The sequence below is a fragment of the Gallus gallus genome, chromosome 3 (genome assembly GCF_016699485.2).
Source record: "Gallus gallus isolate bGalGal1 chromosome 3, bGalGal1.mat.broiler.GRCg7b, whole genome shotgun sequence".
NCBI classification, from domain to species: Eukaryota; Metazoa; Chordata; class Aves; order Galliformes; family Phasianidae; genus Gallus; species Gallus gallus.
In genome coordinates, this window is record NC_052534.1 from 89,830,478 (window position 1) to 89,858,048 (window position 27,571).

General features: G+C 35.8%; 1 protein-coding gene across 2 annotated transcripts in view; it reads left to right on the plus strand.

Annotated features, from left to right (window-relative positions):
- CSMD1 (CUB and Sushi multiple domains 1) overlaps positions 1–26,964 on the plus strand; it is a 1,033,500-nt gene extending 1,006,536 nt beyond the window's left edge. Inside the window, exons 63-70 of one of the 2 annotated variants that reach the window (XM_015284920.4) lie at positions 2,852–2,963; positions 4,021–4,200; positions 5,842–5,886; positions 8,654–8,815; positions 10,736–10,848; positions 11,771–11,858; positions 19,464–19,596; positions 23,246–26,964. In XM_015284920.4, coding sequence (XP_015140406.2) covers positions 2,852–2,963; positions 4,021–4,200; positions 5,842–5,886; positions 8,654–8,815; positions 10,736–10,848; positions 11,771–11,858; positions 19,464–19,596; positions 23,246–23,405 — 993 coding nt within the window. In that variant the 3' untranslated portion in view covers positions 23,406–26,964. The remainder of the gene's footprint in view (positions 1–2,851; positions 2,964–4,020; positions 4,201–5,841; positions 5,887–8,653; positions 8,816–10,735; positions 10,849–11,770; positions 11,859–19,463; positions 19,597–23,245) is intronic. The other variant, XM_015284921.4, reaches the window with a different exon arrangement.
- The last annotated feature ends 607 nt before the right edge of the window (positions 26,965–27,571 follow it).

Here is a 27,571-nt window from a genome sequence, read left to right on the forward strand (position 1 = left end):
GAAGTTGAAAGCGAGATCTTGATTTTCTCATCCATTAAAATCAGAGGTTGTAACCAGGAAACTGTGTATGGAGCTGAATATCAGCTTCATTGCGTTGGAAATGATGGTGGCAACATTAGTATGTTGAAAAGTTTGCACCACATGGGTCCCATGAATGTTCACAAAGAAGCAGAAAGAATGCTGTTTGCAAGTTTGTCAGGACCTATTGAACCAACACTGTGGGGAACTGTGAATTCCCCATTGAATAAAAAGTATAAGTTGCAGCCCTACATGAGTAAAGTGATGCACACTGTCTTTTGGGATAGGAAAGGGTGACACTCATGGATTTCCTGGAACCTGGACAAGCCATCAACTCTGAACACAATATAGTGATGCTGACTAATCTGAAGGCTCGAACTTTCAGAGTTGCGCAAAATAAGACAGCCTTTCTCTTGCAACAAGATCATACCAGGTCTTAAACTATAGTTTTAGCAATGACACTGTCATAGCAGCTCTGAAACAGTAAGTCACCTCCACTGGTGCAGATTTTTATGAGCATGGCATGCAAGCTCTTGTTCATTGCTGGTGAAAATGCATAGCTAATGGTGTTGACTGTTGAAAAAAAAATGTATTGTAGCATTACTTTTGGAGCAAACTACATGCATTGATTAACTTTATGTCAATAGATTCTTGAGGTTTAAATATTTGTGACTTGAATCTGAAACGTATATACTTATTTCTGAACCCAGGGCAGTGTGCCACATGGTATAATGATCAAATTAGTACTGTTACTTAAATAATCCTTCCTGTGTTTATTGGTATCCCTCCTCTCCTGCAACTTTGCTATGTGTCACTGCTGTAGCTCTCAGCTTCTCAGCTCTTGACGGAAGGAGCCCAGGCACTTCTTCCCTAGCTGTGTATTGCCCTCACCCCCAAAGTGATTCTTCTAGTAGTAGGTACAGTTGTCTCATCTTGCCCTTGCACCTGTCCCAAGCATGGCTTCAAAAGCAACTGTATTCATTCTACCTCATCTGATATTTTTATTTTACTTTATTTTCCTCTCCCACTTTTACCTGCTTTACAAATTGTCTGACATTTATACCAGAATTACACTGGACAATTCATGTTCTAATTTCAGTTGAATACTTTTGTTCATTTCTGGAGGCAATGGCAGATTTTTATTTGTTCTGGGCTTAATCTTTCTCAAGTATGTTCTTTCACTCCAACTCAAATAATAATTCTATGTTAAAGTTGTATATAAAACAGGACTATGATGACATCACTGTCTGGCACAAAAAGATGTAGACTTCTTTTAAAACTAGTCAAGTAGATTTTTTTATAACTATTATTTTTTGTATATGTAAGTATGACAATTTATGATATGGCATGACATGGCATGGCCATGTTTTTTTTGTTGGTTTTTTTTTTTTTTTTTGTTTTGTTTTGTTTTTCTGTAAAAATAAAAAAAAGAAATAGAACTCTGTAACTACCCTGCACCTACAACTTAAAGTATTCCTTCATCTTTTGGATCAGTGAGAAAATATTTGAAACTCATCATTACTTATTGTATCATAACTGGCATTTTCACAGAAGTCAGAATGACAATCAAGACTAGCTACACTCTCTTCTGGTTTCTGCTGGACATACTGTGTGTCCATGGCAAGACACAGAGATTAATCTGTTTAAAAATAGTTACAAATAGATAAGCCTGCAAAGCCATATCAATTTGACCTTTAAAAGTATCAGTTGATTTCCCAGGCCACTTCAGGAAGATCCAGCACTGCATTTGCTGAACATCTATCATGATAATCTGTTTTAGGTAACTAATTGTATAGGTATCCACCTTTTTTGAAGGTACTGACGGTTTTTAATATCCGTTGAAGTCCTTCAGTGTATTCTGCATTGTAGAGCTATCAGCATTTATATACCAACAAACTGTTTTATCAGTATGCATTGGTTAGTGCCCATTTGCAGCTTGCTTTCATTTTTCTGTGTGATATTACTTTATTAATAAATTGTATAATTACAGATACTTTTTTTTTTTTTTTTTTTTAATTTTACATTTCACCTGATCTCTACTGCCAAGGTATTTTATGTAAAGTCAAAACAATGGCTTACTAGTAAGACCCACATCCCCAAATATCTTGGCCTGGAGTAATATCCTGGTTACTTTTGTCAATACTATCAATAAATCTGTTTTACTAGAACTTTCACACAATCTCTTTCTTATGTTATGGAAGGTCTTCCTTCATCATTTATTTTTATCCATATTTCACACTTCTGTCAGTGCAAGTCTACAGAGAGCTTTATCAGTTGTTTTACAGATTCTTCTGGAAAGACCATGTCACAGTTTACTATAAAAAGTATTTCCATAACATTACTCTACCAGTTGAACATCTCAGGTAAAACAGGTATTTTATGGTAATGAATGCAGTATAAGGAATTGTGGCCTGGAGTTTTCCAGAATTTAATTATGGATGAAACTGCTTACAATTTTTTCATTTTACCCTTCAAATATTTTTGATGAAGTAACACAATGAGAAACCTTTAAAATAGACTTTATGGTCAGGTTCTGTTGGAATATGTGGAGTGATGTACAACAAATAGATTCGTATTTCTCATTTAGTTTGTCACACTGACAAACTTATAAGAGGAAATGTATGTCATTCTTTTCCATGTGCACAGTCTTGTCAATAATCTTCTACTTGCTGCTTTCAGATAAGGTTATTCTTCATACTTTACATGTTATGGAGGAAAAAAAAAAAAAAAGCTTGAAAACAGTGACCAGATATCTATTAGCTTATCACTGTCTTGATATCTGATTATACATGATGGCTACTTTTTTCATTTAATATTCTGTTTTGATCCTTAGGTTGGAAGTACAGTCTTTTTCAGATGCAGAAAAGGTTATCATATTCAGGGATCTACAACCCGTTCTTGTCTTGCTAACTTAACTTGGAGTGGCATACAGTCTGAATGTATTCGTAAGTGCAGTTTCTTATCTAATGACTTTGTACACTGTGCAATTTTGAAAGAGTTACAGATTAATGCATGTGGAAATCATATTAAATAGCATGCTACAGAAAAATCAATTTTATTTAACAGTATTCTGTATGCTTTTCTTGTTGTTGTTTTGCTTTTGCTTTCTGTTCTAAGAACAAACATGTATGTAGGATATTACTTTTAAGTAAGATTTTTCAGATATTGTTTTCTTCTTGAATACACAATGCACAATAATTTACTCCTTAAAAAAATGTTTTTCCTCATTGACTTACTGCATTAAATGTTTTAGGTTAATCTTTTATCTTTGTGTGCGTCTGTGTATTGGATTAACAGAAAGAAAGAAAGTAGCCTGAAATTAGTTCTGGACTTTTTGTTTTGCTAGATTTCCTGAAGCATAAGTTAGAAATTTACTAAAATTCAACTTTTCTGGGCTACGCTTGTAAACAATTAGTGTCATTATAGCTTTACCTCTAATAAGTATTATCATTATAATAATGTGGATATCTAATAAGTATTGTATTAAAATATGGTGATCAAAGCTAAAAGATATTCCTTAGAATGACCTTATATTCTTATACCATTTCAGATTAACTATGGATATTTATAAATCAATATCATGTACAACAGACAAAGAAGCATAAAGCCTTCATATGGAAACTTTTGTTTGTTTGAAATTTATAATAAATTTATTTATCACAGTAACCACTCTGTATTAAGGTTCTTTACAATGGAAGTGATACCTAAAGCTGTGACAGTACAGTATTCAAAGGATATGAATTTACTTGTCCTTCCTCTCACTTCAATTATTTCCAGTCTTGCTATCATGAGCATATTGCTCAAAAATATCATTTTCATCTTCCTTCAAGCCATACACTCAGACTATTCCTGTTAGAAATACAAGCTATTGATGTTGCTAAAAGTGTACAAAGTTTACTTAATGACAGGGAATATGTTGGCATGCATTTGTTTTCAGTTAAGTAAGCTAATCCTGTGGATGCTTTTTGGTATCATTTTCTAACTCTTACAAACCCTTTGCAGCTCATGCATGCAGGCAGCCAGAGACACCAGCACATGTAGATGTGAAAGCAATAGATCTTCCTACTTTAGGGTATACTTTGGTGTATACCTGTCAGCCAGGATTTTTTCTTGCTGGTGGATCAGAGCATCGAACATGTAAGCCGGATATGAAATGGACAGGAAAATCACCTATTTGTAAAAGTAAGTCATTATTGAGTGATATGCTGTGCCCTACTTGGATGGATTTCATTTTCCCCAACATTTGCTCTTTATATACTAGGACTGAATTTTCCTGATTACTATTTAAATATGAATATTACACAATAGTTTTTTTTTTTAAATTATTTTGTGAAAGAAACCATTTTAAAGTTAAAATAAGCACAGCATCTACAATTAATCAAACAGACAATAGAGGTATGTGTATGTATATATATATGTATGCACATATACATGATTTTACTCCTTACCAGCAAACAAGAACAACAAAAACCAACACAATACAAAGTATTACTCTTAGCTATATTTCTCCTAATGCTTATGACATAGTTTTAAAGAGTATTTAAATGTCTTCAGTGTTTAATATATGATTTTCTAGAAGTAAGAAAAAATTATTTTACTTCAGTTGTCTTTTCAATTCATTCAGGAATGCTCTTTGTCTAAGAAAAACATCCATAATAAAAAAGAACAGCAAACTAATAAATAAATAAAATGTTTGCACCTGATTCCGCTTTTATTTATGTTCATGTAAATTTCCTATCATTTTCTTAGAATAACTCTGAGTATGTAATTGTGGGGGCTAAATTTGGCCTCTACATGTGAATAAACATGGATGAGTACCTAATCTAGCAAACTTAAAAAATTAATTTTTGTAACATGAGCAAAAGAAAGGCAATCAGATGCCATGGGAAAGACAGTTGCAACACTATATGTAGTTCTAATGTGTCAAAGAACTCTAAATAGATTTAAGGTTAGAATTGTAGTTCATTTTAAAGTTCTTTGTTTCAACAAGAGAAGTATAATCTGTACATAAAAATTAATCTTATTCTAGATGTGTAATGGATGATTTTTCATGGGTAATATGTAATTAATACATTGAGGTAAGAGTTCTTGTATGCTTTTAGTTGATTTTCCTTTTTATTGGCATGCAGTCTTGAGATATAATTCTCTTTGTGCACTCCACGCTTTTTGTCCTATTTTATCACTTAAACGGTCTAACCTGTGTATTTCTGCTCCTAAAGAGAAAGAAAAGGAACCAGAAATTATATAAGACAAAATATACAACCAGACAGTGATTTTTAAGTGTCTAACAATATGAAGCCACAGCTTTAGCTGAAATCAATAGGCATAGCTCCTGAGAACATCAGAAGCATAGCACATGATACTTCTAACGATTCTTTCCCATGATATCTGATCCTATCTTCTTAATCCAGATGTTTTTTGCTAATCTGTAGCAAACTTTATTAATGCAGTTTATTTATTTAGCATTTAGCATAATATTTAGCATAATATTATGCATAATTAGATATAGTATTTGTCCCCTAAATAAGGCTCTCTTTTATAGCAGAGACTGATATAAAATTATGGGCCTAAGTGTATAAAATAATTATATAACTGGACAACTTTTCACAGTAAAAATGTTGCTTTCCTAAATTATTTTCTGATGGCTTTTGTTTAAGTGGATAGGTTTGAACATGTTAAGTATTCAAGACATCAGTTACTTCTGTTTTAAATATAACTTTATTGCATAAGGGTTAATTGCATCAATCAGGCATTGTTTTAACATTCTATTAAAAAAATAACAAATATGTTCATGAAAATGATAATTTGTCTTTTTACTTGTAGGTAAAGGAGTGAGAGAAGTTAATGAAACAATAACTAAAACTCCAGGTTTGTATACAAGAAGAGTTTTAGATCTAAATAAATAAATCAATTCACACTCTAGATTGCTATGGATGATAAAACTACTTCCAATATTTAAAATAGGTATTTTATATCTCATTTCAAAAGGAATATAAATGTTGAGGTCATTCATAATAACAAGTACCACATTAAACCTACTCTATCAAATTATTTCCCAAACAATTTTATAATTTCAACAATACCAATTCTGTGAACCAAATATACCAAAAAAAAAAAAAAAAAAAAAGGCAGAAAGATAAATCATATAAACAGGAAGGACATAAGGACATTTGAATGACTTTTATATCAGAGAGATTGCTATAACTGAGAGCCTTATCATGAGCACAGACTATAAGTTTAGAGGCTGGGTTCAACGTTCAGTCTTACACATTGTAAGAAACCCGGAAAAAAAATAAATCAGTTTTAGAAATTTTCTTGGTGTTCATTTCATAGAAACTCTAATTTTTTAGGTACTCTATGCCAGGGTTTCCTGAACTGTGTGGACCATAGTAACATTTGCACAGTCAATTTTGTCCTCCTGCCAATGACAAAACAGTAATACATATGGTAGCACCTTTATATAGATCCTTCAATCATTTTCAGAAAATGAGAGACCTATTCTTTTTACTGTTTTATTTAACTATGGACAGATTTTTTTTTTCACCAAATAAATGAGCTTGCAACTCTAAATTCTGAATTTTAGTAAACTACAGGGAAAACAAGATGAATGCTTCACAGTCACAGCAATTCACAGAAGGACTCTGTAAAACATACGAGATAAAAATGTACTTCTGCTAATAATTAACCTTTCCCATGGATATTAATTTTAAGAGTGTCATGTGAAACTTGAATTTAGGTCTTTCCAAATACATCACTTTGTCAGATTTGCAGTAATTCAAGCCATAGTGTGTATTCATTATAATTAAAAAACAATTTTCATTTATTGGAGAATTCACCTCACTCAACAGCTAAGGTATCCATCAGTCTGCTACCACACAGGTTTTGAAGTTCAATGCCAAATTAAAATATAGACCAAATTGAATGCACTCACTTTGCAGAGCATCAGTATCTCACCACATCATGTTGTTTATGACCTGTTTTAGTAAATAAGTGATATTTGAAAGGTATTTTTGTAAAAATATTGACTATTACTATTGAACACGCCAACAGTGGTAAGCAACGATTTGAAATTGAGTAATAAAAAGCAATAATTAACAAGTAAAAGTTTTAAGCTATTTCTTTTATTTATTTATTTATTTGTTTGTTTAAATTATGGATTTTATTGAGTATAGAACACAGTATTTTGGAACATTTTCTTTAGTATGCAGTCTGTCTTTTCATTGAATTCTGTTTGCTGCTATCTGTAGTCTTAGTGGTTTTCACTAATATGTTCTGATAACACAATAGATTATTTTTTTTTTACACCTTTCAATATTTGAATAGAAATTGTTGTTTATTGTTTACTAAATTGCTGGTTTTCTATAGTTAATGCTTTTGTACAGAACAGTAATATTTTAACAGTAAATTGTAATGAAATACAAGTTCTAAATAACTAGTTCTCTCAATACCCATATGAAGTTTAAGATCTAAAATACTGTGTGTGATTCCCATGGTTCTCGTTGTTTTGAGCAGCCTTTGCAAAACTTGTTAGGAAGCTGTTTTTATTAGTAGTCCTGGATTTTCCCATTTTTCACATTCAGAGAGGAATCCATAGTTGATTCAGTGTTTGTATAACAAAATCCATTTCATTTTTCTCATTCTGCATTTGTATAGTGTGCGGGGGAGGCATGGACATTGCAGGAACTGAGCAGAATGGGGTCAAAGCCACTCTGATTCCACAGCAGTCTCCACGGGGCACAGATTAACAGCTGTTATTGGCAGTTAAAGGAGCCAAAGATGCCAGATATTGAAGATGTTAAATTTGGCAACAGAAGTGTGGTGTCAGCTCCATTGTAACAAAGTTGTACATATTAACTATCAAAGCTGCTAACAATTTCAGTCAGTAGTACTTGACATTCACCTCCACAGGACTGAATTCTGACACATATTTTTAATTGATGATGAATAAAAGACAAACATACTTTTAAAATGTTGGGTTTCAGATTCACTGTAAGTCACTGTTGTAGCTAACCAATGACAAATATTTAGGAAAATAAGTCTGAAAGACCTTTGAAGGAAACATATGATTTTTAAGGACTGAGATCCATGAAAAAAATTAATCATTAGTGTGTGGAGAAAATATGTGGAGTGTAAAAAAAGAACAATACAGACTTGCAGTAAAGTCCATTTGGAATTCAATGAAAATAGTTGAGTATTACACACAGTGTTGCATTATTCATGAAACAGGCAGGGTGCCCTAAGTGTATCTCCTTCCTTGAGAATGACCTCCTATTTTTTTTTCATGATATAGTAAAGGTAGAGGCTTTAGGGGAACAGTCCATTATTTTTCATTGCCTTGTGGACATGCACTGAAGCATTCAAGCTATGAAATGTGACATTATTGAAGAACATATATTGTAGTGGATGAGTATAATACAGTACAGGCAATTGTGTGGAAAGGTCATTAAATTCACTGTCCTTAAGATTGTAAACTTGTTCTGTAATACCTCCTTAGAATGGCAGATTGGTTCTGTAACAGAGAAACTGAAGAGCTTAGTTATGGCTAGAGAGATTGTTGCACTGTTGTAATTTACAGTTCTGTTTGTTTTTTTTCTCTCACTCTCTTTTTTTTTTTTTTTTTTCCTGGCCCACTTAGTTCCTTCAGATGTGTTTTTTATAAATTCACTGTGGAAAGGATTTTATGAATATCTAGGAAAAAGACAGCCTGCTACTCTTACTGTTGATTGGTTTAACACTACAAGCAGCAAAGTGAATGCCACATTCACTGAAGCATCCAGCCTACAACTCAAACTGTCAGGTAGGTTCAGAATTCAATATTACAAAAAGAAAAGAAGCAGTCCTTTTTTTTTTTTTTTTTTTTTTTTTTTTTTACCTGTCCAGTTTTGTTTTATTTTCTCCTTTACACAAATGAAGCAAAATCCCTTTATGTTTTCTCTACGAACTTTTTACTGCTTATTTTGCAAACAGAGAGGTGATAAATAAAGCAGTAACTTCAGCAGAGATTTCAGTCAATTTTTATGTGGCTACTCAACAATTTTTCCCCTCGCATTTCAAATAAGTAATGAAATGTTTTTTTTTTGTTTTGTTCTGTTTTTTGTTTTTTGTTTTAATCCTGGACTTCTCGGTAGTATTGATCTTTGAACTCACGGGTAATATTGAAGTGGCAGGCAACGTGTATTTTAAGAATTTTGAGAATTTGTTTTAAGATTTGTAATACTGCAAGGCTCCATTATTCAACAGTGATTAATGTCTGCTTTTATACAACTTGGTCTTCAAGCTAGTATGATGTGCAGTAGATGCAGATAAATCAAATAGCTTAATACATTATGCAGACCTTTTAATCAACATCCTGTATTTCTTTCAACAAATCTGACTCACGTTCTGATCTAGCCTCTGTCTCACTTCAATTTATAGGAGGGAGAGAAAGTGCTTTAATATATGTATAGCCAATGTGAGATTAAGAAACAATGGTTCAAATGTTGGTCTGACCAGTTTATTACAAATCTTAATCAATCAGGGAGATGGGGAAGGGAAGACCGGTGACTGTTACAAATTAGGGTGATGGGGAAGGGAAAGCAGGTGATAGGAAAGGTAGGAGAGGAGCAAGAAGTACGTAAAGCAGGGATAGTCACCACCAAGATTCAGCAGCATCCCACTGCACGACGTTCCGATGGTCCAAGGCAAAAGCGCGGGGGGAGAGCAGCATAAGCATGGCCAGCCTTAGGCAGCATGCAGGCAGAGCACAGAGCAAGTCCAAGAGGAAGAGATGGGTCTCACGTTGCAGGCCCAGGAGAGTCCATCAGCATTCAGGCATCAAGTCATGAGGCTTCTGATGTCAGACACCTAGCCTCAAGATTGTTGGTTCCTTTTTTATCCTTCTTCCAACATGGCATTCTTGAATGCTTGGGTCAGAGCCATGTGCAGTACCCCCTGAGATGGCTATCTCCCTCAAGATAAGCCCACACAAAAGACTGCTTCCCAACCATTAATGCACGGCTTATCTCTCTCTCCCTCTGTTGCCCCTGGCCTGCAAATCTTCAGACAGAAGATTTTGCCAACTTTGACCAGGACTTGCCTGGACTTGTCCATCTGTGTCCCTCAGACAAAGAATTTCCCACCCTTTGCCCAGGACCTGTCCATCAGTGTTCCTCAGCAAACTTTGAGACAGTGGTGCGAAAAATAATCTCTTACAGCCTTTGATCACAGTTATGTTTGTAATGATCGCTGTCAGCTATCAGTACCTTCTAAGGACAAAAGTCCAGAGATAGTTTGGCTACCATATAGCACATTTTTGTTCTCTGTACCACTGATATTTATCATAGCAATATATTGTGATGTGAGTAAATATAAATTTGTCCAGTTCTAATTGACAGTTATTTTAGAGAGGAAATAGTTATATTTGTATTCAGAATTATTGAATTAGTGCATGAAAAGACAGATATTCTTGACCATTTATCTACACAACCAAGCAGTACAAAAACATCTTTGCATCCTGTTATCAAATACAACAAAGGGAAAGATCATTAAAATAAGATCCTGTTTTTACCGCACTGTAAACCTTTCTTATTTTATCCAAGTTATAAAACTATGTTAATACAGAATGTTTTCTACAAAATATTGTACTTTTAAAGCAATGCACTAGGCTTTGAAAGCAAATTTGAACAAACTGATTCAAAAATTGCTTAAAAGGCATATGATACCTCCTTTACATTAATAGGTGTTTACAAGAAGGAAGAAGCCCATTTGCTACTGAAAATTTTTCAGATCAAAGGATCTAATGACATTTTCACAAACAAGTTTGAAAATGACAACTGGGCACTAGATGGTTATGTAAGTAACTGGACTGCTATGGATAAACCTTGCTGAGCATAATATTAAGTAATTTGTGATTTTCTATATAACTCTATCTTTTTATATGACAAATATTACATACATCACTCCAGATATCAATGTAGAAATCTCAGTGTTTTTATTTTCTAAACTATGTATATAATCTTCTATCTTCCACACCCCCATTAGAATTTTTATTTCATTAAATTGAGAGTGGAGTGAATCATTACATTTTGCTATGATTTTGCCTTTTTTTTTTTTTCATATGAGTGGGAATTTTGCCTGTAGAAAAATTATACTTTCTGAAACGGTTCACTGTCATAAATTTGTAAGATCAAAAGAATTCTCAGTTTAAGAATGGACATGTAACAGAAAATGTTTCACAGAAAACCAGGATGAACCATATTGTATTTGCTATTGCAAGTGTTTACCCATATTGAGATACAGTATAGTTCTGACACACGTTAAATCTCAGGTAAGCTATTTACCCAATACTGTTTCAGTATAGAGGGAAGGGTTGATTCCAAGAGCTGGCATTTATTCTTGAAGAAAATAGTTATTTTCATCTTTGCACTTCTTTGTGTCCTTTGATGCTGTCTATATAAAGTATTTTAAAAATGGACAGAAAATTCAGTGAACTTAACTGTATAATTAATCAATTATATAAATTTAAATTAAAGAATTTTAAAACCCAATATTTACATAAGATATTTTAAAGTCATTCCATGTTTTTTATAAACATTAATAGTGATGCAAACTTCAAATTATAAATGTTCTATAAACAAATTCATTAACATTTTAAGGGGAAAAAAACCATAACAAATCTGTATATCTAAATCAGAAAAAAAAAAAAAGTGGATAAATATCCTTATTTCTTTCCAAAATTATTTTGTTTTCTTTTCCCTATTTCTGTGTATTGTAGGTGTCATCGGGGCTTGAAAGAGGTGTTTTTACTTATCAAGGTGACATACATGGAAAAGACTTTGGAAAATTTATGCTACAAAGACAAGGTAAATGCATTCTTAGAGTTTTATTGTGTATAATATTTTCAAGTCCTGCAAGAGTGGATTCAACAAATGATTCTGTCAGCTTTCTAGCTGAAGCATGTTTATTTCATGCCATTGCTATTATAAATTATATAATAAAGTATGCATATTTGGAATTTACAGTTCAAATACTAAGTTAATTCTGCTTAATATGTTTTCATGTAATCTTCCATAGCAGAGCTAAGTAATATGATGATTACATCCACCCATGCTGGATGTGGCTCTGGGCAGCCTGGTTTAGAATCGTATAATCATAGAATCATAGAATCGCTAAGGTTGGAAAAGACCCACAGGATCATCCAGTCCAACCATTTGCCCATCACCAATGGTTCTCGCTAAACCATGTCCCTCAACACAACATCCAAACGCTCTTTGAACACCACCAGGCTCGGTGACTCCACCACCTCTCTGGGCAGCCCATTCCAGTGCCTGACCATCCTTTCAGAGAAGTAGTATTTCCTAACGTCCAGCCTGAACCTTCCCTGGCACAGCTTGAAGCCATTGTCTCTAGTCCTATTGCTAGTCACCCGAGAGAAGAGGCTGACCCCCAGCTCACTACAACCTCCCTTCAGGTAGTTATAGAGAGCAGTAAGGTCTCCCCTGAGCCTCCTCTTCTCTAGACTGAACAATCCCAGCTCCTTCAGCCGCTCTTCATAAGGCCTGTGCTCCAGACCCCTCACCAGCTTTGTTGCTCTCCTCTGGACATGCTCCAGGGACTTGATGTCTTTCTTACAGTGAGGGGCTCAAAACTGGACACAGTACTCGAGGTGCGGCCTCACCAGTGGTGAGTACAGGGGGATAATTACTTCCCTGTTCCTGCTGGCCACACTATTTCTGATACAAGTCAGGATGCCATTGGCCTTCTTGGCCCCCTGGGCACACTGCTGGCTCATGTTCAGTCTAGCATCCATCAACACCCCCAGGTCCATTTCCTCTACACAGTCTTCCAGCCACTCCACCCCAAGCCTGTAGTGTTGCCTGGGGTTATTGTGGCCAAAGTGCAGGACCCGACATTTGGTCTTGATGAATCCCATCCCATTGGCTTCAGCCCAGCTATCCAGCCTATCCAGATCCCTCTGTAGGGCCTTGCTACCCTCAGGCAGATCAACACTTCCAGCCAGCTTGGTGTCATCTGCAAACTTACTGAGGGTGCAATAAAGATATTAAACAGGACAGGCCCCAGCACCGACCCCTGGGGAACACCACTCGTGACTGGTCGCCAGTTGGATTTAACTCCTTTCACCACCACTCTCTGGGCCCGGCCCTCCAGCCAGTTCCTTTCCCAACCAAGAGTGTATCCGTCCAAGCCACGGACTGCCAGCTTCTGCAGGAGAATACTGTGGGAGACAGTGTCAAAGGCTTTGCTGAAGTCTAGGTAGACTACATCAACAGCCTTTCCCTCATCCACCAGACAGGTCACTAGATCATAGAAGGAGATCAGGTTGGTCAAGCAGGACCTGCCCTTTGTGAACCCATGCTGTCTAGGCCTGATCCCCCAGTTGTCCTTCACGTGCCGCCTTATCTCCCTCAAGACAATCTGCTCCATAATCTTCCCCGGCACCGAGGTCAGGCTAACAGGCCTGTAGTTCCCCAGATCGTCCCTGCAGCCCTTCTTGTAGATGGGAGTCACATTGGCAAGCCTCCAGTCTTCTGGGACCTCAACCATCAACAAGGAGCACTGATAGATGATGGAAAGCGGCTCAGCTATCACCTCCACCAGTTCCCTCAGCACTCCTGGGTGAATCTCATGCGGTCCCATGGACTTGTGGCAGTCCAGTTGGAGTAGCAGGTCTCTGACTGTTTCCTCCTGAATTGTGGGGGGTTTAGTCTGCTCCCCAGCCAAGGCTGCCAGGTCAGAGTGGAGAAACCTGAGGATAACTGGTCTGACTTTTAAAGACAGATGTAAAGAAGGCATTCAGAACGTCTGCCTTTTCCTTATCCTCAGTGGTCACATTCCCAGCCTCATCCAGTAGAGAATGGAGATTCTCCCTGGTCCTCCTCTTACTGTTGATATACTTGTAAAAGAGTTTCTTGTTCCCTTTTACCCCAGCAGCCAGGTTGAGTTCAAGCTGGGCTTTTGCCTTTCTGATTTTCTCCCTGCGCATCTTAACAACTTCTTTGTATTCTTTCCGGGTTGCCCATCCCTTCTTCCACAGGAGATAGATTCTCTTTTTCTCCCAGAGCCTCAAGCATAGTCCCCTATTCATCCACACCAGCCTTCTTCCACACCAGCTCATTTTGCGGCTCAGGGGGACAGCCTGCTCCTGCACCTTTAAGACTTCCTTCTTGAAGAGCAACCAGCCATCTTGTACCCCTTTACTCTCTAAGACTGAGCCCCATGGGACTCTCCCTACTAGTCTCCTGAACAATTCAAAGTCTGCCCTCTGGAAGTCCAAGGTAGCAGTTTTGCTGTTCCCCCTTCTGACTCCAGGAAGAATCAAGAACTCTACCATGTCATGGACACTCTGCCCAAGACAGCCTCCAACCTCTACATCTCCCACCAGGCCTTCTCTGTTCGTGAACAGCAGGTCTAACGGGGCAGCTCCTCTCATAGGTTCTCTTACCAGCTGCATCAAGAAGTTGTCCTCCATACATTCCAGAAACCTCCTAGACTGTTTCTTCTGCACTAAATTGTATTCCCAGCATATGTCGGGGAAGTTGAAGTCCCCCATGAGGACAAGGGCTAGCAATCGCGCAGCTTCCGCCAGCTGCTCATAGAACACCTCATCTGTCTCTTCATCCTGGTTCGGTGGTCTATAACAGATGCCCACCAGGATGTCTGCCTTGTTTGCTCTTCCCCTGATCTTAACCCATAAGGATTCAACCTTATTATCCCCAGTCATAAGTTCAATAACCTCAAAGCACTCTTTAACATAGAGAGCCACGCCACCGCCCATCCTTCCTTTACTATCCTTCCTGAAGAGTTTGTAGCCATCCATTGCAGCACTCCAGTCATGGGAGTGTTCCCACCATGTTTCCGTAATGGCAACTAGGTCATAGCTTGCCTGCCGCTCAATGGCTTCTAACCGTTTTTGTTTGTTGCCCATGCTGCATGCATTGGTAAGACACACTTTAGCTGGGCCTCTCGCCTCACCCCTAATCCCATTATCGCTCTGCCAGGCTCGTCTGTAGCAGGCCTGGTTTTATCCCCTTCCCCCCTCATGTCCAACCACCATGTCTAGTGGTTGGGTGACCCTGCACATAGCAGGGGGGTTGAAACTCGATGATCACTGTGGTCCTTTTCAACCCAGACCATTCTATGATTCTGTGATTACAAGATGTTTCTAAAGAGAGCCCAGTTGCAACTGTTCCCTTGTCAGTGAAGGGTTTTTTGAACGTAACAGAAGTGTCACACAATGCAAAGCTTTTTTCTGTTCAAATACATAAAATGCAAGCAGAATCATAAAGGAAATTGAAAAGACAGAATCACTGATTTTATTAGTTTCATTAGGAGGTGGCTTATTTCGAAATATGTATTTATTTAGATAGATTTCTACTTCACTGTCAAAAACATGAAATTAATGACTGGGATAAATATTGCATCCATGGATACAAGTAATCCAGGAGCTAGTGAAAAACTAGTTACAGTTATTACTTTTTTTTTTTTTTAATGAAAACTAGTATAACATTTACTCATAAATATTTACTCATAAAATATTTTTGGGAAATACCAGCCATGGACATCTCAATTTCCTGATGCTTCAACAGGATATACGTAAGACAGTATTTATGCAGCAAAGTATTAGGTGAGCAGGAATTGGCAGCCTAGCCAACACATCTACACCATCATGAATCTGCATTTTACAAATTGTTGCAGTTTCATTAACATCATTGGTGCAGTACCCACTGGCCTGCAAAGTTCTACCAATGCTCCCTGATATTTCTTCACTCTATTAACTGGTGTAAAATCAGTTTCCCTAATGATGTGCTCATCTTGACCACTTTCCAAGTGCCACGTATGTTTAATCGTAAGGAGAGAATATCTTACTCTTCAAATTCTCAGCCTAAGAAATGCCAGTTATTGAAGCTGAATACTATTTCAGTCTTCAGAGTAAACTCTTACAAGGCACAGATTGTCTATCTGCCTGTACTTTTGTATAATTCATATCGCTATATCTAAACTGCTTTTTCTTTCTGATTTTAACAATCACACTATGAAAGTAGAGCACAAAGATTAATCCAAGCATATATCTTGTTGAAAAGCCTTTGGTATCTCTAAACAGTGGGGCTACGGTTTGTTGGATTTTCTTCTTGTTTTTACTTTTTCTTGAGTCAGGCCAGAAAAAAGATCCCCGCTTCTCCAGTTAGAATCAGAATATTTAGAGTTGGAAGGGACCTTTAAAGATCATCTAATCTAACTCCCTGCAATGAACAGGGACATCCTCAGGTAGATCAGGTAGACCTAGGCCTGGTCCAGCCTTGACTTGAAAGTCACTAGGGACAGAGCATCCACCATATCACTAAGCAACCTGTTCCAGTGCGTCATCACCCTTGCTGTAAAATACTTTTTCCTTATATCTAACCTAAATCTCCACTTTTTAAGCTTGAAATCATTTCTTCTTGTTCTAACATCATGGACCCTGCTAAAGTCTCTGTCCCCTTCTTTCCTGTAGCTCTCCTTTAGATACTGATAGGTCACTATTAAGGCACCTCGTAGCCTTCTTCTCTTCTCCAGGCTGAACAGCCCCAGCTCTCTCTGCCAGTCCTTGTAGGAGAGGTGTTCCATCACTTGGATCATTTTTCATGGCTCTCCTCCATGTTCCAACATGTTCCAACAGGTCTATATCTCTGTTCTACTGAGGACTTCACATTTGGAGTTTGTAAGCAAATCCTTCAGCCATCGTCCCAAGTCCCTGAAGTCCCTTTTGATAGCCCTGGATCTACATGTTAGCTGCTTCATCTCTCCCTGTATGGAAAAGGAGTAAGAGGTTGTGGTCTGTTGGCTGTACCAGGCAAGGTAGTTTCCTAGTGTCATCCCAGCCCCAGGAAGACAACAGACTTCTCTAAGATGAAGGTCTGCTCAGCAAATTGGTTGTACAGTTCCCTGCAGGGAAGAATCAAGTACAGACCCATCTCTTCTTCAATTTGGATCAGTTTGGATCCATTTGATTTAGCAGTGAAATCAGTAACAAGTGGGGAAAAAGGAAGAAGCAGCAGAATGACAATTCAGCAGTTACAGTATTTTCTGATTGTTGTATTCTATGATAGCAGAAAAATGTCAGCCTTGAGAGCTGTAACATGAGAGCTCAGTCTGTGTATTCTAAAGGCTAGTAAGGAGCTGAAGCGTTAATTTTTACACATGCACTCTTAGGCTGAGGACTTCTTTACTTCAGCTTTGACATCTCAGAAGTGAGGCTTTTAAAAATGCAGATACTATCTTTTAAATATTGATATACTTGGATTTCTTTGTGTGATCATTTACTAGACACTGAATGTCTATAGGTTGCTTATTCTCCATTGAAGAACTTATAGTTAGGAGGACACAGTAAATTTCAGACCAACACTGGTAATAACATCTGTTCATATACTGTCAAATTCAATAACATTTTTTTTTAAGTGTTATGTTCATAAATATTCTGCTGAGGTAATGATCTCACATGTCCTCAAGCTGAAGACTTAACATATTTCAAATTACTTCCTGCCTTTACACTAAACCAGAACTGTGCATAAACTCTGTATGCACTGGTGCATATAAAATGTAATATAAAATTTGTCACCTGCGAGCATACTTCAAAGAGCAGCATTTCATTAGAAGTACTTGGTTAAGTGTGAAAGACCAAGCTCTTTGAAGAATTTGCTATCACACAATTCTAGAGAAGGACCAGGCTGGGTGGTATGCTCGTTCTTGGAATATCATGAAAACTGAAAAAATTGTAGTTTCTAAGTACTGTTTGTTCTCTTTCCGAATCAGTTCTGTTTGTTTCTAGTCTTATATAATAGCTTAATGAGAAAACAGATCTCTGTTATCTGTCTGCCAAAAGAATTAGAACTTTAAATGATTTAACCTGTTTTGCCACTACTGTGAACTTTTTTTGTTTGTTTGTTATCTTTTAATATCTTGTTCTGTAAGGTCTGCAAGTCCACTGTTAGTTTCTGTTTCTTTAGTTGCTGAATGCCTATGCCTTACCTCTAGACTTCTAGATTTATATTCTAAAATCTTGGCTATTTCCATTTCAATCTGAAGTATTGTAGAATCATAATATCATCTAGGTAGGAAAAGACTTTCGACATCAAGTCCAATCATCAACCTGAACTATAGATTCCCATCACTAAACCATGTGTCTTAGTGACGCATCTCTTAAATATCTCCAGAGATGGGGACTTCACCACTGCCCTGGGCAGCCTGTTCTAATGCTTGGTCATCCACCCCATTAATATTTTCTTTCTGATATCTAATCTAAACCTTTCTTGGCACAACTTGTGATTGGTTTTTTTTGTTTGTTTGTTTTTTTCTTGTGTCCTATCACGTGTTACCTCAGAAAAGTGACCAGTACCCTTCTTGCTGAAACCTCCTTTCAGATACTTGTAGACAACAATGAGGTCTCCACTCAGCCTCTTCTCCAGACTAAATAGCCTCAGTTCCCTCAGCTACTCCTTCATATGTTTTATTTTCTGTCCCTTCACCAGCTTTGTTGCTCTTCTCTGTACATTCTTGAGCAACTCATTATCTTTCTTGTAGTGAGGAACCTAAAACTGAGCACAGTATTTGAGGTGCAGCCTCACCAGTGGTGAATATTTAGAGGGACAATCCCTTGCTTGGTCCACCTGGCCATGATTTTTCTGATGCCATCAACTTTCTTGGTCACCTAGGCATATTGCCAGCTTATGTTCAGCTGGCTATCAACCAGCACCCCCAGGTCCTTTTCTGCCATACAGCTTTCCAGACACTCTTCTCCAAGCCTATACAGCTGCACAGACTTGTTATGACCCAAGTGCAGGAGTTCCTGTCCACAGTAAGAGAGTTCACAATATAGGTAAATGGCTTTGCAATCTCTGCATGTGAGTTTTATACCAATGAAAAAGCTCCTGCTGGATGCTCTGAACCTCATGTCTCACCTCTTGAAGGAAACTGATACAGCCAGGACACATAAACTGGTGCTCAAGCACTGCTGAACCTAGGAGAACCAATGTGATTTATTGCAGTTACCTCAGTTCTCCTATCCTTTTCCATATTTTATGTAGTCACTCATAGCAGGATGCTTCTAAGCTAATATTAAGGATACAGCCATAGCATAATTTTTTGCAGTGTCAATCATTTGTTGTAGAAGGTGTAGGGCTTAATTTTATTCAGATTCTGATAGATGTAGTTTATGACTATGAAATTAAGTTGAAACAAGTATCATCTGCTGAATACTCTTTTCAAATCATTTTCATATTATCAATTATATTCAGTGGTATTAACAAGATATATGCATGATACTGCATGTCATATACTGAATATTTTTAAATAGAATGATTTTATCAAGTCAGGATTTTCTTTTTGAATAAAAAGAGAATTCTGGGATAGAAAAAAATAAGAACTTTATTTCTGTCCTTTTTTTTTTTTTTTTTTTTCTTTCTTCTTTTCAGGTCCCTTAAGTGCAGACACAGACCTTTCAAATCACTATTATGGTACAAACAGCAGTTCTGTTGCAGCTGCCATCCTGGTACCTTTCTTTGCTCTAATATTATCAGGGTTTGCATTTTACCTCTACAAACACAGGTATTTGTAAATGTTACTTATTTGGGATCTGAATATACTGTTTGTCTTAATTTTGATAACCATAAGTAAGTAGAGAATGCAACACTAAAGCTTTAAATAATATCTTTGTTCTAGAAAGGCAAACATTACTAAGTATTCCACCAAAGGGGGTCAGTGCAGAGAAGTTCTTAAAGGTGAATTAGAAAAATGAGTCACTGTATTGTGAAGAAAAACCTATAAATTTTGTTTTGTTTGAATATCAGCTTGAAATCTCAGATCATGTTTATTCTTTCATTTTAATGCTCTATTAAATTAAATTTATCATAGATTCCACCCCCCCACCCCCCCCCCCCCCAAGAAAAAGAGAGACTACTTACAGTTCATGCTGAACAAGTTAGTAGGTACTACTAATATTGGCATGACTTTAGCATATATGAAACATGTATATATCAGTAGATAATAGAATAAATCTAGTCATTTTTCCTCAAATTAGGTTTAAAAGCAGATGTATGTAGCTAAAGTATATGTTGGCTAGAGCTTTCTGAGACAATTTTTGTTCTTTTTCTATTGACTTACAATATTCTCTGACAGCCTCACATTATTTGCAGTCTGCAAAATGCTGTTTAGCAGAAATACCGATTTAAACAACACATTCATAAACCTCCATTTATTATGATAACAGGAGTATTCTGAGATTTTATGAAATTGCAGAGACAAAGTGAAGTCCACTGTTGGCCTGTGATGGACTTGACAGTCTACCTAGCTCAGATGGTTAGATGACCTATGATGAAAAATTTTGCAAGGAGACATGAACTTGTTAACTCCAGTTAAAATGATACACGTCCAGAAATGAAATAGTATTTGTTGAAAAACAAAAACAAAACCAAACAACAACAAAAAATTGATCAGGAAAAACTAAGAATTGTGCCTCAGAAGAAAGTTCCTGAAAGGTACCCTTTTCATGCCTGCGTTCTCAACTAGCTCCTCTAAGAAGAGGGAAGCTTATACAGAAGCACAAGGATGATGAACAGGCATTCATTCAGATAGGGTGAAGAAATGGAAAATAAAGGGAAGATTGCTCACACTTTGCTCTTAGAAAGGGGAGGAAAACTCTAAGTGAAATTTAATAAGACTGTACTGAGACCTATATGTATATTTTGCGGTTGTTCTATGAAGTGTTTTATGTTGGATGGGAGTAGAAGATATTTCCTCTTCTATTTGCTAGAAATAGACATATATATTTAAGAGAGCTAAAATTTTGTCTTTAGAAGAGTAGATTCCGTTACATCACAATTTTTAGAGAGGTTATTAGAAGGTGTCTTCAAGAAATTAACAAGTTTGTTACTCATGTAAAACAATTCGAGGTCACCTTTATCTTCTCTGAAAGAAAGGATGTTGCAAAGGAAAGAATAGAATCTATGACAGTTTTAATGATGCAGTAGCAATTATGCCCCTATAATCTATCTATATCAATGAATTTGAAAGTGTTCTTACAGAAAAATTTTACATATATTTCTGTTGTGCCTATGTCAGATTCATAAGAACTAATTAGAATCAGAGCTGTTAGAGCTTTTTTACATAGTTTCAGAACATTTTATCTATCATTTAGGGAGTGCCTCAGAAGAGAAGACAGCATCTTAGTCTCTCTAAACAAAATGAAAATATTAGGAATTATTTATGCTTAGGAAAACTCCTATGTTAAGATTTTTAAGCATGTTTTGTTACTCCTAAAATTAAAATATTGGGGAATAAAAGGTCAATAAATAAAATTAGATTAAAATTAAACATTAATTAAACTTACAATTAAAAATCAATAAATAAAAAGGTCAATAAAATTACAACAACTATTTGTAAGTTGTCAATTTCCATTACCAACATATTTCCAGTGAGAATTTTCCCTATCTGCTACCCAAAACAGAATCATTTTGTAGAAGAGTTTGATTTTCAGAACCCTCTTGAGAGTTTTATCTTGAGATTCTTTGCTAAATTGTTTAACATTAATTAAACACTAAGCATCTATTTTTTGTTCTCCTTCACTGACTTTCTTGCCCTATTTGTTATTGAAATTATGAAATTCTATGCTGAACCTCTTTTAGATTTTTCTTTATCTACTTCTGGACACTGAGAAATTTAGTCTTGAAGTAGCAAAGTACAGTATTTTATTAAATTTACTGTATCATTTTACTCAACATATTGAGAAGTCTGAATATTTCTACTTCATTTTTCATTTAATTATTGGCTTAATATATTCTAACAGAACTTTGCATAAAACTATGAACATCCTTGAAGTACTGATATATTCTACATAGTGGTAAAATAATATCCAGAATAGAAGAGCGGTTCCTGAAAGATCATTATTTGAGTCCTTTGATATACAAGTGTCAAAATTACTGTAAATATTAGCTAGAATTTGGCCAATCAGATTACAGATGGACACTTCTTTGCTGAGGTGTCTAGTACTGTTTATTGCTGGACATATGTGTGGAGGTAAGCACGTATACTGTGGCAGACAACTGGAATAACCAAAATTAGTCACCCTTATCTGAAGGGTACTACCGTAACAGTGTACAATTTTCTGGACATTTACTGTCTATTATTGCTTCACTGAAGCTATGCTGGATGACTTTGCACTGATTTACATTTAGTAGTGTCAAGGGGACCTGTTACAGCATTTCACTGGTGCAACAGCAACTTCCTGTTCTGGAATGGTAATAAACTGCCAGTAACACGAAATTACTAAGCTGTTTCCACTGCTGAAAAGCACCTAGGTCAGTAAAGGGTATGAGTGTTTATCTAATCTAAAACCCAAGACACAATTGAAAGAATTAATTACGAGTTGCTTGCTTTTATTTTTCTCCATACATCTCGCCATCTACTCTATTCAAGTCTGTTAAATTGACTATTTGTATTGATTTATATCAGTACATTTATACAGATGGTCCAGTTGTCTTCATAAAAATATGGTAAAAACCAGCATGGGTAAAATCCCAAATGTCTGTGAAAGACAATTAAAATGTGCTTGTTTGTGAGAAAATTAAATTTATCAAGTAAAGATGCTATTGCAGTTTTGCCAGCAAAATGAACACTTTAGAAAGACCATTATGTGTATTTGGAAATTGGTAAGGTGTTAATTTAGTAAAATTGGAATAAGTGTTTCCACTTATGGAAAGATTCTTTTATTGTCAGAGTATAGCAATCTAAAAGTGAAAATGTCATCAGAAACCATCATAATTGTTGCTACTGACAGAAACAAAAACAAAAAATTCTAAATGTTATCAATTCTCAAAGGACTTTGTTCTCTTGCTGCACATTGCTTTCTTTCTGCCTGCCAATTTTGGCACTAACAGGCTATGAAGCTGTCATTCTCTTGACAGATTTTATACAGGGAAAATGCATACTTGTATTATGCCTATGTTGTCTCTGTGTTTTTGCGGTATTGGTTTGCCCATTAAGGATTTGTATTCTTCATGTTCTAAGAACAATTTCCCGACAGATCTATCTTACTTTTTAAGTCCTGGTAACATCCTTTATAGATCTCTCTTTATCTGTATTAGACAGAGCTGTGCAGCTTGTATTGATAGGATGAAAACATTAAAGATAAAATCTGCAGTAATAGTAGAGTTTTTATTTTTGTTGTTTACTAATGGCCATTTCTTGCCTTTTATTCCAGAACAAGACCAAAAGTACAGTACAATGGATATGCTGGACATGAAAACAGCAATGGACAGGCTTCATTTGAAAATCCTATGTATGACACAAACTTAAAACCCACAGAGGCAAAGGCTGTGAGGTTTGATACAACTCTGAACACAGTTTGTACAGTGGTATAGCCTTCAGTGCCCAATATGACTGATTCATAGCCATACCTCTGATGGACAAGCAGTAATTCCTTTGGTGCCATATACCAGTTTCCCTTCTTCTCTTGGCTTTGCTGCTGTAATCTTTAACATCTTCTGTGAGCCTACATGCAGCTAAATTTTCTGGTAAAAATGTGTCAGTCTTCTGGGGATCAGACAAGGAATATTTTTTCACCTTAAGTTGGATTAAAATGCCTGGCTGCGTCTGCTTCAACTCAAGGCACACTTTAAGGAAGACTGCCAAGTCACATCAATTAATCATATTTAATGCCTCAGACTTTCATATTTGTATGTGGCTGGATGCCTTTCAATGCATTCTTCTGGGCACCTGGATAAATTCTTTGAGTACTGTGACAAATGATAGCACCACAGATTTTCCCCAAGAACAGGAATATTCTGAAGAAATAAAGCTCTCTTGAAGGAGAAGACAATCTTCCTTAAGGTTGCATACACCTGTGAATGCTTTACCATTGAAATCTTGCTAAAAGCAAAGAAACTTACAGTGTATCTCATACATAGGGCAGTTTGCCAATTTCCCAATCAGCCGTTATATTGCAAAATGTTAATGCACAATTTTTTTGCACTAGAGCGTTATGGATGACTGATTAAGATACTGGTACAAATATACAGGGTTTCTACTGCTCATTGTATATAGACATTCACTCACTTTTTGTCAAGCAAAACGTTCCACAATAAATTTTCTTGGAATATTAAATTATTAGCCCCATGCTTAGCACCAGTTAAAATCTTGTGCAAAAGAGGACAATGTATCTTTTGTCAAAGTTTGACTAAATTTATTTCTAACCGTGATTACAAGTGAATGGAGACTTTCAGCCAGAACAAGAGCCCATTTCTAAGAAATATTCATTGGCAGTACAATTGTTTTCTTCTGAAATCCGTCATCAATCACCAATTGTCAGTGTTATACTATTTAACAGCAGGGGGGTTAGCAGCTATTGCTGCTTGCCATGTACAAATGTGAATAGTAATTTATTTTAGATAGATCATAAAGCCTGTGAGCCAGTGCTCATAATACAGTCTTCCCTTTTGCATTTTTTTTTCATTCTGTCATATTCATGTCTGTAATATGACATCATTTTCTCATGTTACATGGAACTAAAACACATTATAGTAGCGTATCTATACTGAGTGCAAATTGTCTATATCAAGCTGTCATTCAGTTTCTACTTCAAGCAAAGAGAAATATTCAACCATCTCTTTGCTTTCTGGATGTTTTTGTTTGTTTGTTTGTTTCCTGATTTTTAAACACACTGCTTATTGCTTTTGTACTCATTTTGAAATAAGAATTTTAACATTTCTAAATACAAATGGTCGAGTAAATCATTAACATTTTCTTAGAAGTTTTACTGAATGAAAACAAACAAAAAAAGATGCCAATAAGAAAATTAATTAAGTCTTAAAATTAGGAAGTTACAGAAGACAGTGAAATAAAATTTGATTTTATTCCTACACATTGAGCTCAGAAAAAGGAACTTGCATTGCTTTTCTATTAAATTCAAGTTTGAGTTTCTTTTTCTTAATCTTTGTACATTTCCAAGTGTCTTAATGTCCAGTTGCTCTGTAAAACTGGAGAAAAATATTTCTGAACTCCATGTGTGTGTGTGGGTCTGGCTGTTACACAGAACAAAAAGGAAATGTAAGTCTAATAACTGATTTTCAGGTCATGTGCAGAACAGAAAGAAAAATTCAAAGATAACCAACCCTTGGTCAGTTTAATGACTCTACATGTGTTAGGTGAAAGATACCAGCAATACAACACAGTATTGTAGGGCCTTCAGCTATTATATTCTTCTTATGAGCAAGAAACTGTGAAGTAAATTTAATAAATAATCCTTTTCAGTTAGTTCCTTGTTCATTTTTTAATAGTTCTTGGCTTTTTTTTTGTTTGTTTGTTTGTTTCTGGAGTAAGTTTCATTTATCTGTCATATCTCAGAGTCTTTCACCTTTCTTGAGAAAGAACAAAATCATCATATCAAAGTTTTTGTGATCTCACCCTACGTACAGGAAGCTACTCTGCAAATGAATATCTTCCTTAGAAACAGTGGGCCAGGGAGGGAAGCTGCTGTGTGATTAAAGTTTTTGGCAGGTGTTCAAAATCATTGCTACTGCTTTGGAAGTCTTTCTGCAGTGGTGATAGCAGAAAAGAAAAGAAAAGAGAAGAAAAGAAAGGAAAAAAAAAAAAAAAAAAAAAAAAAGAAGAGAGAAGAATATTGAAAAGAAGTGCAAAATTCTACCTAAGTAGTTACTATTGATATTTTCTGTGCAGTGTATTCTTAAGTGACCTATGTCATTATGACCACTGAGGAATGCACTGAAGGAAAGTTCACAGAAAGATAGTTGTTAAATTCTTTGGTCTTTTTATTCTATTTTTTATTTTTATGAGAGCACAGATTCTCTGCATTCTTTACCCAGTGATACATTTTTAGGAAGTTATTCAAGAATTGTTTTTCCTAACTGAGTGTTCTCTGATAAGAGATGCTCAGAGTTGGAGCACACTGACACGTTATCCCAAGAAGTTTATTTGGAGTACTGCTTAAACAGAAGCTTTAGACTTGAACCTGTAAAAGGAAAGAACCCCTGGTTCTATCAGTTCTATCCATGACCCTCAAATACCTCTCCTTCTCCATATGTTTGAGTCTTCTGTTCAGGTTGGATCTCTTTCTCCTGAAGTTGTTTTACAGAGGGCTGTGTATGGTGCTTCATCAGAATAAGACTCTTAATATGTTGTACGGTGGCCAGATAATGTCAGCCAGGAAATCTACTTTCTGAGATATATGCAGAAGACTTTTCCCCCAGTGTTGACCAGATCATTACGATGGGCTAATAAGACATGCTATCTATTTTTTTTTTTTTAAACAGGTTATGTGCTTCAAAGCTGTTAAAAACTGCTGCTTGTATCACACATCTTGCCTTTCTCCAGGCTAGCTGCAATAATTTTTTTTCTTGTGTAAAATATTTTGTAAACAAATAAAGGCTGTTATTAAAAAAACAAAAACAAAAGAAAAAAAACAACACAACAAATAGGTGGGAGGGCGAGGGGGAGGGGGGGAATTGGGAAAGAACGCCGGCATTATGATCAAGTCAATCTAATTTTCATTCCCAGTACTTCATTCTGCCATTTCACTACATGCTGCTGTGACATGAAGTAGGTGCAAAAGAACTTTTTGTACAGAGATATATTTTTTATGAAGAATTTGTAAAATTATTAAATATGCTGTACTTTTTTGATTAATGTAGGTAAATTGTTAAAAATAAATGTTTTTACAATACAAAACAAATTGTAATTTTCCCAATAATGTAAAATTTACCATCTTTAGCAGATTTTCAGTTTGGATCCTATTACACATGTATTAATATTAAAGTGGCCTGTTAAAAATAAACAGTATTCTCTTTGGAAAAAAAAAAAAAAGAAAAAGAAAAATTATAAAAGATTGTAATATAGCCTGTGCAATTCCACCTACCTTGAAAGCAAACTCAGAGTTCTAATTAAATATTTAATTTTAGATTTTCAGCTTTTGTGTGACCTATTCTTCCAAACGTTTTACTTCTATTTGATTTTATACTTATAAATTTCAGGTAGTGATTTTTCATTATGTTAAATGGTTCAGCAGAATCTTAATGGGATCGCTTTGGGATTCCAAGCATTATATAACCTGGCAAAAATTTTCGATGTTGTCTGGTGGTATAGGACCTACACTTATCATTCAGAATTCAAAATAGGACTTTGTATCCCAGATCATTTGGTTGTTTTATAAAAAATAACGTGTCTATTTGCCCTCAAGCTTGCATTTTGCATGTCAGTGATGGATCACATGGAACTAGAGGTATTTCTGATTCTGAGGGCTAGTTCTGAAAGCACCTAGGTGTACATACTGCCACTGGAATGAAAATGCTTATGTATTTAACAATTTTTAGTGTTTCATAATCAAAACCTGAAATTCCAAACAATTTTCTGTATTATTTTTCTATATACTAATGCAAACAATTTAAGTATTTGATTTCCTTGTTGGCAACTTAGGAAATAGTGATTCAGGTTTCAAGCATGTGGTAGAATATGTCTGTGGTTCACTTTTAGAAGAAACTTAAGATATGCATATGTCCTTGCTTCCTTTCTCATT